The sequence below is a fragment of the Larimichthys crocea genome, chromosome XVIII (assembly GCF_000972845.2).
Source record: "Larimichthys crocea isolate SSNF chromosome XVIII, L_crocea_2.0, whole genome shotgun sequence".
NCBI classification, from domain to species: domain Eukaryota; kingdom Metazoa; phylum Chordata; class Actinopteri; family Sciaenidae; genus Larimichthys; species Larimichthys crocea.
Window position 1 is genome coordinate 22,229,728 of NC_040028.1, and position 17,545 is coordinate 22,247,272.

General features: G+C 46.0%; 2 protein-coding genes across 3 annotated transcripts in view; both read left to right on the forward strand.

Moving 5' to 3' along the window:
• mylka (myosin, light chain kinase a) overlaps window positions 1-11,381 on the forward strand; it is a 33,037-nt gene extending 21,656 nt beyond the window's left edge. For both annotated transcript variants that reach the window (XM_027290886.1, XM_027290887.1), the window contains 16 exons: window positions 2,376-2,423; window positions 2,554-2,681; window positions 3,038-3,191; window positions 3,275-3,465; window positions 3,901-4,012; window positions 5,350-5,388; window positions 5,470-5,560; window positions 5,641-5,844; window positions 6,364-6,581; window positions 6,766-6,889; window positions 7,140-7,292; window positions 7,363-7,486; window positions 8,610-8,700; window positions 8,806-8,934; window positions 9,016-9,128; window positions 9,201-11,381. In XM_027290886.1, coding sequence (XP_027146687.1) covers window positions 2,376-2,423; window positions 2,554-2,681; window positions 3,038-3,191; window positions 3,275-3,465; window positions 3,901-4,012; window positions 5,350-5,388; window positions 5,470-5,560; window positions 5,641-5,844; window positions 6,364-6,581; window positions 6,766-6,889; window positions 7,140-7,292; window positions 7,363-7,486; window positions 8,610-8,700; window positions 8,806-8,934; window positions 9,016-9,128; window positions 9,201-9,329 — 2,048 coding nt within the window. In that variant the 3' untranslated portion in view covers window positions 9,330-11,381. The remainder of the gene's footprint in view (window positions 1-2,375; window positions 2,424-2,553; window positions 2,682-3,037; window positions 3,192-3,274; window positions 3,466-3,900; window positions 4,013-5,349; window positions 5,389-5,469; window positions 5,561-5,640; window positions 5,845-6,363; window positions 6,582-6,765; window positions 6,890-7,139; window positions 7,293-7,362; window positions 7,487-8,609; window positions 8,701-8,805; window positions 8,935-9,015; window positions 9,129-9,200) is intronic.
• A 2,741-nt stretch (window positions 11,382-14,122) lies between these two features.
• LOC104939111 (olfactory receptor 2AG2) lies at window positions 14,123-15,058 on the forward strand. The gene has a single exon (XM_010755592.2). The coding sequence runs from the start codon at window positions 14,123-14,125 to the stop codon at window positions 15,056-15,058; it is 936 nt and encodes a 311-aa protein (XP_010753894.1).
• Window positions 15,059-17,545: the final 2,487 nt, after the last annotated feature.

Consider the following 17,545-nt stretch of genomic DNA (forward strand, 5'->3'; position numbering starts at 1 on the left):
CAGCTAACTGCTAACAGGAAAACCACTAACAGCTAACTGCTAACAGGAAAACCACTAACAGCTAACTGCTAACAGGAAAACCACTAACAGCTAACTGCTAACAGCTAACTGCTAACAGCTAACAGCTAACAGGAAAACCACTAACTGCTAACAGCTAACTGTTAACAGCTAACAGGAAAACCACTAACTGCTAACAGCTAACTGTTAACAGCTAACTGCTAACAGCTAACTGTTAACAGCTAACTGCTAACAGCTAACATTTGAAACTCCTTCATGTTTGTGAACACACTCGATGAGGAGGAGGAGGAGGAGGAGGAGGAGGAGGTGTTGTAAGTGTTCAGAGCTCTTCATGTCTCCCTCACTTCCATTTAAGGTCTGGTTTCCCGCTCTCTCTTCGTCTCCCTCTCTATCTCTTTGTCTCCTGCTCTTCTGGTCTCTTTGTCTCATAGTCTCTTTGTCTCTTGGTCTCCTGGTCTTCTTGTCTCCTGGTCTTCTTGTCTCCTGGTCTCCTTGTCTCCTGGTCTTCTTGTCTCCTTGTCTCCTGGTCTCCTTGTCTCCTGGTCTTCTGGTCTCTTTGTCTCCTGGTCTTCTTGGCTCCTTGTCTCTTGGTCTTCTGGTCTCTTTGTCTCCTGGTCTTCTTGGCTCCTGGTCTCCTGGTCTCCTTGTCTCCTGGTCTCCTTGTCTCCTGGTCCTGTCAGACAGTTCTGCAGCTCGTGTTTGTTACAAGCTCAGACTGACCCAGTGTTCTGTTGATAAACATGCTAACATGCTAACATGTTGATCTGAGGCTGACTCAGAAGCTGTTCTAGTGTGTGTGTTTGTGTGTTTGTGTGTGTGTGTTTCTGTGTGTGTGTGTTTGTGTGTTTGTGTTTCTGTGTGTGTTTGTGTGTGTGTGTTTCTGTTTGTGTGTGTGTGTTTCTGTGTGTGTGTGTGTTTGTGTGCGTGTGTTTCTGTGTGTGTGTGTTTCTGTGTGTGTTTCTCTGTGTGTGTGTTTGTGTGTTTCTGTGTGTGTGTGTTTCTGTGTGTGTGTGTTTCTCTGTGTGTGTGTTTGTGTGTTTCTGTGTGTGTGTTTCTGTGTGTGTGTCTAAATGTTGTTCAGTGATTTTCATTGATAAACAGACTCAGCAGCAGGAGGTTCAAGCTGAGGGTCGTGACCTTGTCACAGGTCGTGAACAGCTGGTTTGTCTCAAACAGCTGATTAAACATTCATCGTCATTAACGAGTTTAATGAGTCATCAAGAAAAATAAAGAAACAAATGGACAGAGCAGAGAGCCAATCAGAGCAGCTATTAGATGTGTCGTCTGCTCGTAGCAACAACAGGACGTCTCTGTCACTGTGTAGTCGCTAGGCAACCAGCAGAAAACAGGAAGTGACTGAAACATGGTTTAGTTTCAACTCCAGAGCTACGCTAACTGTTTCCACCTGTTTACAGTCTTCATGCTAAGCTACGCTAACTGTTTCCACCTGTTTACAGTCTTCATGCTAAGCTATGCTAACTGTTTCCACCTGTTTACAGTCTTTATGCTAAGCTACGCTGTTTCCACCTGTTTACAGTCTTCATGCTAAGCTATGCTAACTGTTTCCACGTGTTTACAGTCTTTATGCTAAGCTACGCTAACTGTTTCCACCTGTTTACAGGCTTCATGCTAAGCTATGCTAACTGTTTCCACGTGTTTACAGTCTTCATGCTAAGCTACGCTAACTGTTTCCACCTGCTTACAGTTTTTATGCTAAGCTACGCTAACTGTTTCCACCTGCTTACAGTCTTCATGCTAAGCTACGCTAAGTGTTTCCACCTGCTTACAGTCTTCATGCTAAGCTACGCTAAGTGTTTCCACCTGCTTACAGTCTTTATGCTAAGCTAACTAGCTGTAGGTGTCACACAGACACCACCTCAGACTGAACTCTGCAGTGAGCTAGCAGCTAGCATTTTCCCGGTCTGCTAACATGTTAGCGGCTAACTCTGCCTGTTAGAGAAGCTAACAGCGTTAGCGTGTTAGAGAGGCTAACACCAGGTTCATAAAGGGTGTGTTGCTGTCAGTGAAGTCGAGTAAATGTACTCAGTTACTTTAGAGCAGCTGATCGTTGTGCTTCTTCTTCTTCTTCTGCTGTCAGGATAAACACAAACCTCCAGGAACTATTTTTAGAATGACCATATATGGTCGTCAGAGACTCACATTCTTCTTCTCCTGCTGCTGCTCGAGCCTCCGGCAGACTTCCTGTGAAGACCGACGACCGAACACACAAAGAAGTTTAATAAACGTGACGACTGTCATCTCGTTCTTCTTCCTCTTCTTCTAACAAACTGAGCTAACAGCAGCTGCAGTCAAACAGGGCGCCCCGGTTACCATGGTAACAGCTGTGTTTGTTTCAGGTGAAGCCAGAATAAAGAAACCGACCACCAAGACTCCGACCAAACAAGGTGACACCCTGTACACCTGTTCATACACACCTGAGATCCATCGACACATCCAAGACTGATTATTGATCATCTGTGTGTGTGTGTGTGCGTGTGTGTGTGTGTGTGTGTGTGTGCGTGTGTGTGTGTGCAGCTCTGCCTCCTCAGATCATTCAGTTCCCCGAGGACATGAAGATCCTCGCTGGACAGAAAGTCGAGATCCTCTGCAAGTTCTCCGGAGCTCCGCCCATCACCTGTACCTGGCTGAAGTTCAGGAAACCAGTGAGACACACACACAGTAACACACACAGTAACACACACAGTAACACACACACAGTAACACACACAGTAACACACACACACAGTAACACACACACATAGTAACACACACAGTAACACACACACAGTAACACACACACACAGTCAGACACACAGTAACACACACACACAGTAACACACACACACAGTAACACACACAGTAACACAGACAGTAACACACACACACAGTAACACCCACACACAGTAACACACACACACAGTAACACACACAGTGACACACACAGTGACACACACACAGTAACACACACAGTAACACACACAGTAACACACACAGTGACACACACACTGTCCGTGTTCAGATCCAGGACGGCTCGGCTCACTCCATCCACAGCACGGACAGCAGCAGTCAGCTGACCATCAGCAGCGGTCAGCAGGAGCACTGTGGCTGTTACACCATCGAGCTGAGGAACAGCTTCGGCGTCCGACAGGCCGCCCTCAACCTCACCATCGTGGGTAAGAAACATCCGGAACACCTGAACGCCCACACACACCTGCACGTCTGTCCTTAACAGCTGATCATCATGTGACGTCCTCAGATAAACCCGACCCCCCCGCCAAGGTTCCTGCCGCCTCCGACATCCGGCGCTCCAGCCTGACTCTGTCATGGTACGGTCCGACCTACGACGGAGGCAGCGCCGTGCAGTCCTACAACCTGGAGATCTGGGACTCTGTGGACCAGCAGTGGACACACCTGGTGTCCTGCAACAGCACCTCCTACAATGTACAGGTGAGCCGACGCCTGTCGTTCAGGTGAGCCGACGCCTGTCGTTCAGGTGAGCCGACACCTGAATTTCAGGTGAGCCGACACCTGTTGTTCAGGTGAGTCAGGTGAGCCGAAACCTGACGTTCAGGTGAGCCGACACCTGTCGTTCAGGTGAGTCAGGTGAGCCGACACCTGTTGTTCAGGTGAGTCAGGTGAGCCGAAATCTGACATTCAGGTGAGCCGAAACCTGACGTTCAGGCGAGCCGACACCTGTCACAAACTGAGTCAGGTGAGCCGAAACCTGAATTTCAGGTGAGCCGAAATCTGACATTCAGGTGAGCCGAAACCTGACGTTCAGGCGAGCCGACACCTGTCCGACAGGTGAGCCAACACCTGACGTACAGGTGAGTCATAAAGTAAACCATTTGAACTGAGAACAGAACCTCTGTCCGTCTCCAGAACCTTCTTCCAGAGCGCCAGTATAAGTTTCGTGTCCGGGCCCAGAACATCTACGGGGTCGGAGAACCGAGCGTAGAATCTGAACCGGTCACTGTCGGACTGGTCGATGATGGTGAGTACATGAATACTAACAACACATGAACATGTCAACATCCAGAACTGAACCAGAACTGAACCAGGATTACTAACCCTCATTGAATCAGGGTTAAAAGTTAAAAGTATTAAAACTTCTAAAATAATTTGAATTTCAAATCTCTTTCAGTGTCTGAAAGTGCGTTAGTGTTCCTTTTATTTAAGACTGATGAACTTCAGTCTCTTTTAAATGTTTCCATTTTTGAGGACTACCAACAGAACCGAAGTACCTGAGCGGCCCGGCCAGAACTGAGCTAGCACAGCAAGTGTTACAGCAACAAACAGAACTTAACGGCACCAAGTTCAGACGTCACAGAGGCGACTTAGAGATCAGTGCAGACCGGAGGACAACAAAGTGTTCCTACTGGCAGACTGTCACACTCTGCAGCCAATGGTATCGTTTACGGCATGCGCTCTGACCAATGACAGGACGTAGTGATGACAGGAAGCTGAGCGCTCGCCATCACTGACAGACTGTTATTTAGTCCTGCTGCTGTTTGTGTGAGGCATTCTTTAAACGAGCAGAGGCTCACTAGAAAAGAAGGTGCTGAGGTTCTGTACATGGCTCTTTAAAGTATTTAACTGGCGTCTGCATTAGAACCTGGTTCTGAGTGGACCGGGCCTGTGAATCTCACCTGGTGTAGGTGACTTGGCTGCTTTAATCCGCGTTAACGACAGCAAAGACAATGACTGTATGAGACGGGTCAGTGCAGCCGGGTGAAGCTGCACCTTCCTTCAGGGTGGATGTTACACCTGTAGGTGAAGGTCACTAACTGCCGAGTCATGTAGGTGAAGCTGTCACTAACTGCTGAGTCATGTAGGTGAAGGTCACTAACTGCCGAGTCATGTAGGTGAAGCTGCACTTTCCTTCAGGGTGGATGTTACACCTGTAGGTGAAGGTCACTAACTGCCGAGTCATGTAGGTGAAGCTGTCACTAACTGCTGAGTCATGTAGGTGAAGGTCACTAACTGCCGAGTCATGTCGGTGAAGCTGTCACTAACTGCTGAGTCATGTAGGTGAAGCTGTCACTAACTGCCGAGTCATGTAGGTGAAGCTGTCACTAACTGCTGAGTCATGTAGGTGAAGGTCACTAAGTGCTGAGTCATGTCGGTGAAGTTGTCACTAACTGCTGAGTCATGTCGGTGAAGCTGTCACTAACTGCCGAGTCATGTAGGTGAAGCTGTCACTAACTGCCGAGTCATGTAGGTGAAGCTGTCACTAACTGCTGAGTCATGTCGGTGAAGTTGTCACTAACTGCTGAGTCATGTAGGTGAAGCTGTCACTAACTGCTGAGTCATGTGATGTTTGTCTGGCAGATAACCAGGAGGAGGCTGAGGCAGAGGAGGAGGATGAAGGTGAGGCGGTCAGCTGATGAACCTGTATCACATGATTAACGTCACATGACATGACATGGTGACCTTTGACCTGTGCTGCAGACTCGGAGAAGGAGCCGGAGTACCGGGACGTGACCATCCGAGCAGACATGAAGGTGAAGGAGCTGTACGACGTGGAGGAGCGGCTAGGAACGTAAGGCTCCGCCCACTCACACCTCACCCACAATGCACCTGTTACGACCTGTGGCGAGTCACGGCGCCTCTCTCTGACAGGGGGAAGTTCGGTCAGGTGTTCAAGCTGGTGGAGAAGTCCACGAAGAAGGTGTGGGCGGGGAAGTTCATCAAGGCGTACTCGGCGAAGGAGAAGGAGAACGTGCGGCAGGAGATCGGCATCATGAACAGCCTCCATCACCCCAAACTGGTGCAGTGCGTCGACGCCTTCGAGGGGAAGTCCGACATCGTCATGGTGCTGGAGATGTACGGCTAACGTAACCACGCTACATTCACGTAGCACGTAGCATCAAAGAGCTAACCGTAGCTAACGTTAGCTTGTATGCTAGTGTGCTCATTCATTAACTACTGAAGAGCTAGCTAGCATGCTAACATGCTTAGCTTAGCTTAGCTTAGCTTAGCTTACAGACTGGTACCACCAGAACCTCTGACACTGACCCAGGCCCGTCAGCTGTTTGTATCAGTATGTTTGGTTCTCTGAGCGTTGCCTGAAGGTTATTGTGATGTTTGTTGTGGAAACACAGTTTATATCAGAACGTTCAGAGAACGCCGGAAAAACATTTTCTGTCCAACTATGAGGAACGACTTCCTGTCACACACTAACACACACATACTAACACACACACACACACACACACACACACACACACACACTCACTCATCTCAGGAGGTCCAGGTAAAAACAACAACAGGAAGTCGTTCATATTCAGACTCTTATTTTGAAGGTTGCAGACTCCTCGTGTTCATGATGTTTTCGCTCGGCAGGATTTCGGGCGGCGAGCTGTTCGAGCGGATTATTGACGAGGACTTCGAGCTGACGGAGCGGGAAGTGATCAAATACATGCTGCAGATCATCGACGGCGTGAACTTCATCCACAAACAGGGCATCGTCCACCTGGACCTGAAGCCCGAGAACATCATGTGTGTCAACAAGACCGGCAGCAAGATCAAGCTCATCGACTTCGGCCTCGCCAGGCGGCTAGGTAGCATTGAGCTAACGTTATCATGTAACATTGAGCTAACAAGTTTGTTAACACGCTAATGTTAGCATGTAGCATTGAGCTAACGAGTTTAACACGCTAATGTTAGCATGTAGCATTGAGCTAACAAGTTTGTCAAAACGTTAACGTTAGCATGTTAGCTGAGATTCTCTTTATCCTCTGACAGAAAGCGCAGGAACTCTGAAGGTTTTGTTCGGGACTCCGGAGTTCGTGGCTCCAGAAGTGATCAACTACGAAGCGATCAGCTACCCGACCGACATGTGGAGCATCGGAGTCATCTGCTACATCCTGTCAGTCTGTTAGCTACTTCCTGTTTCCTGTCTGTTAACGACTTCCTGTTTTCTTCCAAGTTTTGTTCAATATGTTGTTTCGTGTTGCTAAATATATTGAATTTATTTTAAGGTAACCTCTGTTTGAGCTTAGCTTAGCCCAGCCCACATTTTGTCAGTTTGTTGACTGTAGTTTAGCTTCTTTTAATGAATCTTATTTAAATCACTCTTAGCTTAGCTTCATTTAGCTTCATTCTGCTTCATATTTCAGGCTGAGCGGCCTGTCTCCCTTCATGGGCGACAACGACAACGAGACTCTGTCCAACGTGACCTCGGCCTCGTGGGACTTTGAGGATGAGGCCTTCGACGAAATCTCAGAAAATGCCAAAGACTTCATCACCAACCTGCTGAAGAAAGACATGAGGTGAGGACACGATCTCTACGCACAGAGAGGGATAATTACGTAGAGCTAACTGTGCGTGTGTGTGTGTCAGGGCTCGCCTTACCTGTGCTCAGTGTTATGATCACACCTGGCTGAAGCAGGACACCAACACCATGAAGGCCAAGAAGCTCTCCAAGGAGAGGATGAAGAAGTACATCCTGAGGAGGAAATGGCAGGTGAGCAACCACAACAGGTGACACGGCATGTTGACACATGACACGACATGTTTACATCATGACACGGCATATTTACGTCATGACACGGCATGTTTACACCACGACACGACATGTTTACACCACGACAACATGTTTACATCATGACACGACATGTTTACACCACAACAACATGTTTACACATGACACGGCATGTTTACACATGACACGACATGTTTACATCATGACACGGCATATTTACATCATGACACGGCATATTTACGTCATGACACGGCATGTTTACACCACGACAACATGTTTACATCATGACACGGCATGTTTACACCATGACACGACATGTTTACACCACGACAACATGTTTACACATGACACGGCATGTTTACATCATGACACGGCATGTTTACACCATGACACGGCATGTTTGCACACGACACAGCATGTTTACACCACGACAACATGTTTACATCATGACACGGCATATTTACGTCATGACACGGCATGTTTGCACACGACACAGCATGTTTACATCATGACAACATGTTTACATCATGACACGGCATATTTACACACAACACAGTATGTTTACATCATGACACGGCATATTTACACACGACACAGCATGTTTACACCATGACGCGGCATGTTTACACACGACACAGCATGTTTACATCATGACACGGCATGTTCAGTCATGTCACGAAATGTTTACATCATGACACAGCATGTTTACACCATGACAAGACATGTTTACACACGACACAGCATGTTCACACCATGACACGACATGTTTACACACGACACAGCATGTTCACACCATGACACGACATGTTTACACACAACACAGCATGTTTGCACACAACACAGCATGTTTACATCATGACACGACATGTTTACATCATGACACGGCATGTTAACGTCATGACACGACATGTTTACATCATGACACAACATGTTTACGTCATGACACGGCATGTTAACGTCATGACACGGCATGTTAACGTCACAACACGACATGTTTACATCATGACACAGCATGTTTACAGATGACACGACATGTTCACACATGACACAGCATGTTTATACTGTACAGGAAGTGATGATGTGACTGTTTCTTGTTCTGCGGCAGAAAACGGGTCACGCTGTTCGAGCCATCGGTCGGCTGTCGTCGATGGCCATGATGGCCGGTGTCAGTGCCAAGAAAGGCTCGCCCACTGAAGGTACACACGGTTCATTCTGTCGTCTGATTGGTGGATGTTTGTACCGTCTGTCAGTCTCTACTCTGAGTAAATGTACTCAGTTACTTTGTGTCCTTGTGTGTTCAGAGGATAACCAGTTCCTTGAATGTTTGGAGTACGAGCAGAAGACGGAGTGTAAGCCGTCGTTCAGCTCGGTCATCAAAGACGTGGAGGTGGTGGAGGGCAGCGCCGCTCGCTTTGACTGCAAGATCGAAGGTACAAGAGGCGGACAGGAAGTCCAGCAGGGACAGTTAGTCTGGACGTTGAATGTACTAAAGGTTCTGCTGCTGTCTGCAGGTTACCCCGACCCGGAGGTGGTTTGGTACAAAGACGACCAGCCCATCAAAGAGACCCGACACTTTCAGATCGACTATGACGAGGACGGGAACTGCAGTCTGGTCATTTCAGAGGTCAGAGGTCGCTCATCGTCGTGTTCACCATGCTAACGATGCTAACAATGCTAACAACGTCTCTACCTGCAGGTTTCAGGCGACGACGACGCCAAGTACACGGTGAAGGCGGTCAACAGCCTCGGGGAGGCGACGTGCACCGCCGAGCTGCTGGTGGAGGTCATGGCTGGAGAGGAGGAGGAGGAGGAGGAGGAGGAGTAAAGTGGTGGTGGTCTGGACTTCCACAGGAGGAGGAGGTGGTGCTCCTCCTCAATACATTGTGTTGTTGTTATTGGAGGAGCAGGTGGGCGGAGTTAGTCTTAAAGCCCTCAGCCTCTGTTCATTGGTGGGTTTCCTCTGACAGGATGTCTTCTTACAGAATATTTTAGTTCAGGTTTTGACCAGTGGTGGCGCTGCAGAGCAAAGTTAACATAATGTACATCACAACAGCTGCCGACTGAAACGTATCGTAACATGTTAGTTAACAAACGTGTTCGTTAGTGCTCACAATACATTGAACTACAGCTCCCATCATGCCTTACACAGCAATACAATGTCTATGAATTGTGGGAGCTGTATCAAAAACTCCCAGAATCCTGTTTGAGCTTCAATCAGTACGAACGAGGAAAAACACTGATGAATTAAAGGTTTGAGCTCTCTGAGCCTCTCCGCAGAGACTCATGGGATATGTAGTTGTTGCTGCAGGGTGGGACTTGAGCTCTCAGACCTGTTCCTGTGGCAGTCCAGGTGAGCCAACGATGGTACAAAGGTGAAGTGACAAGACAAACTGAGCTTCATATTCACAGAGACAACCACTGTCTACATAAGAGTTACCATCACGTTAGCACCGCAGCTAACGTTACGAAGAAGCCTACTGATATTAGCTCATTAGCTAACAAACATTGTATAACAAGTGCGTAATAACAGATCGAGTTGATCAACAATGTCACCGTAACTAACGTTAGCTAGCATCAGAAGAGATCTGCTAGCTTAAATGTATCAGCTAATGTCACCAGAACGAACATTAGCTAACGTGATGCTAACGTGATGCTAACGTTCAGTAAATTTGTCTGTTTGTACACAAAAAACAGCTAGCTTTAGAGCTAATGTTAGCCTCCATGCTATATGCTAGTTGAAGTAAAGTGCCAAATTTAGCTCCACCACAGACAGACCGCACAGGTTTCTGGGTAATGTAGTCATCACGTGAGCGGCCTCTGTGAATGTGCGGCTCAGCAGCAGAAAGACGACGTGATAAATTATAAAACAATAATCTGAGTTTGTAACCGTGCTGCTCGTCGTGTGCGTCCGAGAAACCTTCTTCTTCTTTTGTTGTTTGAGCACTTTTTTCTTCTTCGTTTGATTTTTGACTTTGACAGCAGTTTACAGCATTTAAGCTAACGTCACCTCTGCCTTACCGTTAGCCTTAAACACGGAGACGCTTTTAACCGTCAGAGAAACAGACGTTAGCACTTCAAAATGTTCTCCGTCTTTCATGAACATACAACATAATTATAACGAGTTTATCTCAAAAAAACATAATCACAATGTCTTATTTTGAAATCCGATGTTTAATTAGCAGATCTAATCACTCGATCCTAACTATGAGATAAACAGTAAATATTATTAACTCGACATCGCAGAATCACGAGTTACGTGAGAGTTACGACATGAAAACGTTCAAAAGATTTTTTATTACGATTTTATTAAATTTTAATATCAAAGTTTGTGTTCATAAAATCGAACGTTGTCAACAAATGAGTCGGTTTGTGTAACGAAGGTCTCGACTCCGTGAAGAAGACATTTGTAACGTGTCAGCTCCGTCTTTAATTAAAATCTAAATTAAGGAAATTGTTGCGTGACGTTCGTCCTCGTCAGCGGTTAAAAGTCGTCTCGTGACATCGAAGTCGTTTCTTTGAATATATTTTGATTTTGTCACATTCCAGCTGTATTGTTTGTTTTTTGTTTGTTTTCATCATTTATTTAAATTCAGAAACCAAAGAAACATCACACGGTGTGTGTCTGTGTGTGTGTGTGTCTGTGTGTGCGTGTGTGAGCATCCATCAGGTTCAGTTTAAACTCTGTTTTTATTTAATGCACAGATTCATAACTCAGCATTACTCTTCATATTCTGGTTTCTTCTTCTTCACCGTCACATCATTACTGTTTGTTTTGTATTAGATGTATGTAGATGATATTTCTCTAATTTTTATAAAATATATCCGTGTGATGAAATGTACGAGACACCACGACTAATAAATGTATCACCACAGTAAACGAGCTGTCGTCGTCTGTCAAACTCTAACAAGTTTAATTTAACATGAAACATTAACATCGTTAATGAGTTCATCAGGTGAGTTGTTTGTCTGTTGGTCAGTGTATCAGCTGAGTTAATGAGCTCACCTGAGAGCAGCTCGTTAATCAGCGCTCATTAAGACCAGCAGCTCGTTAGTCCACAGAGTCCGTCCTCTCAGGACACAACATGGACACCAACGTTGCATCATGCACCTGCTGACCTTTGACCTCAGAATAAATCTGTTTGTTATTAAAAATGAATTCTCAGCTCCACGACTGTTTGAAGCTCTCACTCCACATGTCAGTGTTTTCACGTGTTCAACATGTTCATCGTGTTTGGAAAGAAAACACAGACTTGAACGACTCAGGTGAGTTCATCAGGTGAGTTCAGGTAAAACAAACTTTATGTTGCTATAAACCAATGAGAGAGTCACAGACAGGAAGTCAAGTTAATCGTCTCGTTATATAATTATAGCTTTTTTATTAAAATCAGTCAAACATGAAAATTATTAATTAATCATGAATATTCAGAGAAAACTAATTTATGAAAGTTAAATTAATTTGAACTAAATTTGTCTAAAAGCTTTCAGAGATTTCATAAATATAAACAAAATTTTTAATTCTTTCAAACAAATCAATAAATAATAAATCTCATTTCTTGTTTTTAGTGCCAAACAAACTCGTGAATAACTGTGAAGAAATTCGTATTGGAATGAATGGGAAAGCCCGAAAAAAATAAATTTCAACAGACATTTTCAACAATGAACTGCTCTGGCATACTTTCACCGAGAGACTTCATTTAAACTTTAAAACGGAGGTATGCTTTCCTTCTCGTCAGGGATTCACTACACTCATCGACAGCTTTTACCGTTTTTAAACTATCAAGGCTCAAAGTTGAGCAGGTTTTTAGTCAAATTTCTGGGTTTATAATGGGTGTGTATGTGGCGGAATGTTTGTGCTAGAGTGGATGACATCATCTGCTAGAGTGAGGAGCAGGGAGAAAAATCAGTGAAAAAATAAAATGTATTCGACTACCGTGGACTCAAATGCCCCACTACAGACACGATTTACGCATAGAAACGTAGGAAAATTTGTCGTCTCACTCACATTCGTCTGCTAAAACTGTCAGACATATAGTTTTGTCAGGAGACACAAAGATGCGCCACCAACACCCATCCACAGCCTCATAGACTGCCATGTTAAAAAGGCGGGAAATTTTCTGGAGGAAAGCAGAAGTAACGCTTCTTTGAATCGCTCTAAAGGTCACATTTCTTCATTTATCGACACAAAATAACTATGTAGACGTTCAGGAAGGGCTCAGGATGCTTCAGGTTAAGTCGGTTCAATGATTGGAAATACGGTTTGTCCAGAGATCCTTCCTGTTCGAGGGGTGGTCTCAGCATTTTCTCTCTCTCTCTGTCAGCATTTCCAACTGACATTCTAACAGGTGCAGTAACTGCTCTGCTGATTACAGTTGGTCCTGGTTGCTTGGCAACCTCAAGCCTGCCTGAAGGAGGAGAGGGGGGAGGGGCTATTTTCAAAATAAGAGTCCCTTCAAAATAAAAGACTGTGTATTCAGTAACTGCTCTGCTGATTAGGGTCGGCAGGCAGAAGCCTGGCGGCGGCCATTTTAGCAGTCCACTGTCCAAGTCCAAGAATTAAATACATGCTAATTGCAAACACGCTAACTGCTAACATGCTAATTGCTAACGCCCCCAGCAACAACCCACTCGTTACTCTCAAAATTTCTGCGCTAACGTGCTAGCTGCTCATGGTAGTAAAGACATGCCAATTGCTAACATTTGCGGCTAATGCTTTGATACCATGAGCAGCTGGTGTGTGAATAAACTTGTTAACATGACGATGTGAGGTGTGCTGTTGAATACAGACCCCCGGCAACAGCCCACTCGTCACTCTCAAAATTTCTGCGGGAATTTTCTAGTTAATTTTCATGTTTTATTTTAATTGACTGCAGATTCATGAAGTCGACGTCTGAACACAATTAAAAAATAAACTTTAAATCAAATTAAGTTAAATCAAGTTCTTGGCTCCACTTAAACATTTAAAATCAGCTGATAGTCGTTAATAAAACTTAAAACTCAATGTTCCAAATAATTTTTGTTGTTTTGATGTGACGAGTCTTAACGACGTTAACGAGTCTTAACGAGCTCCACGGAGACGAGGAGAGAGATAAAAGAGACGAGATGACACCAGAGAGTCTTTAACCTCGTTAACATGTTGGACCAGCACAGCTGTAACAAAGCGAGGTCACTCTAAACTCTTCTCTGTGGTTAGAACAGCTACGGCTACTAGAACAGCAACATCCCTTTCTACCTTTAAAAACTTGTAAAAACCTTTCTGTGTCCAGAATGCTTCCCTGCCTAACAACACTAACAAAACTAACAACTACTCTGTGTCCTTTACACCTTTCTCAGCTTATGTCCTCCTCTGTAAGTCGCTTTGGATAAAAGCGTCTGCTAAATGTAATGTAATGTAATGTAATGCAATGTAATGTAATGTAATGCAATGTAATGTAATGTAACGAGCTCAGTTTATTGTTCATGTCTGTTTATTAATTAATGAACGCTGATGATCTTCATGATGTTTAACTGACCATCAGGCTTTAACGAGCTCAGTTCATCATGTTCATGTTAATGAGTGTGTGTTCATGTTAATGAGTGTGTGTGTGTAACTCGTCGTCACTGTTCATTCTTGTTTCCGTCATGAACGTGACCTCGGTGACGTCACTGACCCTGGTCGGGCTCGAGCCGGTGTCGGCCCACGGCCCGGTTCTGTTCGCCGTGCTGTGTTCGGTGTACGTGTTCGTGCTGTGTTCGGACAGCCTGGTCGTGTACCTCATCTGCTCGCAGAACTCTCTCCGTCGGCCCATGTTCGCCTTCGTGGCCGCGGTTCTGCTGAACTCTCTGTGCGCGAGCACGGCGCTGTACCCGAAGCTGCTCGCGGACGTGTTGTGGTCTCGCGGCTCGGTGCAGGTGTCCCGGGCCGCGTGCCTGGGTCAGGCCTTCGTGGTGATCTCTCTGGGCGCCTCGAGCTTCCTGCTGCTGGCCGCCATGGCGGCAGACAGGTACCTGTCTATCTGCCGGCCGCTGCGCTACGCCGCGCTCGTGACTCCCGCCTTCGTGTGGGCGCTGCTGCTGCTGTGCTGGCTGCTTCCCGCCACGCTCGTGGGCGGCGCCGTCCTATTGGCCAGCCGCCTCCCGCTCTGCCGCTCGCGCCTGCGCAGGCTGTACTGTGACGTGTACAGCCTCGTGCGGCTGAGCTGCGGAGGCCGCGCGGCGCTGCAGAGCGAGCTGCTCGGGCTGCTCCTGTCCGCGGGGACCGTCGCGCTTCCCGCCGGCTTCGTGCTCTTCTCGTACGGCCGCGTGCTCACCGTGTGCCTGCGCCGCTCGCGGGCCTTCAGCAGCAGGGCGCTGCACACCTGTCTGCCTCACCTGCTCGTCTTCGTCAACTATTCTGTCAGCACCGGCATCGAGCTGCTGCAGCGCCGCCTGCAGGCCGCGGGGGAGCCGTCCATCGTCCCCTCCTTCCTGGTGGTCATGATCCCGACCGTGATGAACCCGGTGGTGTACGGCCTGAAGATGAAGGAGGTCCGGCGGCACATCGAGCGGCTGCTGGGCTGCCAGAGAGCCGCTCCGTGAGCTCCACACAGCGGCCTCATGAGCTCCAGAGAGCCGCTCCGTGAGCTCCACACAGCGGCCTCATGAGCTCCAGAGAGCCGCTCCGTGAGCTCCAGAGAGCCGCTCCGTGAGCTCCAGTCAGCGGCCTCATGGGCTCCATCGATCCGGTCCTGGAGTTCCTGAGGCGGATCGATGGATGATGGAGGTTCAGTGTCAAAAACAAACACAAATTGTAACATGACGTCATACACAAACATAAATCAAGTTTCATGTTGAGATAAATTAAAATATTCTGATGTAAATGTGATGGTATTTAATTGTAGGTATGACAGGTGAGCTCACAGGTATGACAGGTGAGCTCACAGGTGTGACAGGCTGTTGGTTCAGACAAACTTATGGACCACATGGAGAAACTTCAGCTACTGTTCAGACAAACATCGGACAGATGATTTAGTTTGTGTCTCTGCCTCTTCCATCAGACCGATGGCTGCCTCCCCTGGTTGCTACTGATGTCTCATGTTGCACAGTGAATGTGTGCTTTAATTGCTGAGGTGTTTTTGTCCTGCTCCTTCGAGGAGTACACTCCGCTGTGCTCCTCGAAGCAGCACACTCCGCTGTGCTCCTTCCAGGAGTACACTCCGCTGTGCTCCTGGAAGAAGGAGTACACTCCGCTGTGCTCCTTCCAGGAGTACACTCCGCTGTGCTCCTGGAAGAAGGAGTACACTCCGCTGTGCTCCTTCCAGGAGTACACTCCGCTGTGCTCCTGGAAGAAGGAGTACACTCCGCTGTGCTCCTTCCAGGAGTACACTCCGCTGTGCTCCTGGAAGAAGGAGTACACTCCGCTGTGCTCCTTCCAGGAGTACACTCCGCTGTGCTCCTGGAAGAAGGAGTACACTCCGCTGTGCTCCTGGAAGAAGGAGTACACTCCGCTGTGCTCCTTCCAGGAGTACACTCCGCTGTGCTCCTGGAAGAAGGAGTACACTCCGCTGTGCTCCTGGAAGAAGGAGTACACTCCGCTGTGCTCCTTCCAGGAGTACACTCCGCTGTGCTCCTGGAAGAAGGAGTACACTCCGCTGTGCTCCTGGAAGAAGGAGTACACTCCGCTGTGCTCCTTCCAGGAGTACACTCCGCTGTGCTCCTGGAAGAAGGAGTACACTCCGCTGTGCTCCTGGAAGAAGGAGTACACTCCGCTGTGCTCCTTCCAGGAGTACACTCCGCTGTGCTCCTTCCAGGAGTACACTCCGCTGTGCTCCTTCCAGGAGTACACTCCGCTGTGCTCCTGGAAGAAGGAGTACACTCTGCTGTGCTCCTTCCAGGAGTACACTCTGCTGTGCTCCTTCCAGGAGTACACTCCGCTGTGCTCCTGGAAGAAGGAGTACACTCTGCTGTGCTCCTTCCAGGAGTACACTCCGCTGTGCTCCTAGAACACAGTCTGGGAGCTGTTCTTTTTTTCTCCTCCCCTGCTCTCATACTGTATCCCTTCTTTTTTCTTCACCTTTGGCTACCCCCACACTTGTTATATTATATGTATGGACAGACTGGTGTTTTAATTTCGTTGTACTGTACTTGTACTGCTACAATGACAAATAAAGCCTTCATACAATCCAATTAGTTTTACGGTTGGAGGATTTTATTTGTACTGTAAAACTAAAATCATAAAATAAGTCTCAAATGTAAAAATATTTTTTGTTTTGAATGTTTGAGACGTACATTTTAATATTTTATTAATTTATTGAACATGAGCCAATCATAAACAATGATAATAATAATAATAATTCAACACCGACTCTATAACTCATCTGTCTCTGTCATTATCACACCTGGACTTAATCTACCTGTCACCTTTTACACTCAAATACTGGAATATTTACTTCATATCATATGTGGTATGTGTTAATATTAACTATCCTGACATTATATATGTGTTAATATAAACTATCCTGACATTATATATGCGTTAATATAAACTATCCTGACATTATATATGTGTTAATATGAACTATACTGACATTATATATGCGTTAACATTAACTATCCTGACATTATATATGCGTTAATATTAACTATCCTGACATTATATATGCGTTAATATTAACTATCCTGACATTATATATGCGTTAATATAAACTATCCTGACATTATATATGCGTTTATATAAACTATCCTGACATTATATATGTGTTAATATGAACTATCCTGACATTATATATGCGTTAATATAAACTATCCTGACATTATATATGTGTTAATATAAACTATCCTGACATTATATATGCGTTAATATGAACTATCCTGACGTTATATATGTGTTAATATGAACTATACTGACGTTATATATGTGTTAATATTAACTATCCTGACATTATATATGGGTTAATATTAACTATCCTGACGTTATATATGTGTTAATATGAACTATCCTGACGTTATATATGCGTTAATATAAACTATCCTGACATTATATATGCGTTAATATAAACTATCCTGACATTATATATGCGTTAATAT

What these genes read in the sequence shown, in the direction of transcription:
- LOC104939111 (XM_010755592.2), top strand. Translation starts at nt 14,123, where the DNA reads ATGAACGTGACCTCGGTGACGTCACTGACCCTGGTCGGGCTCGAGCCG.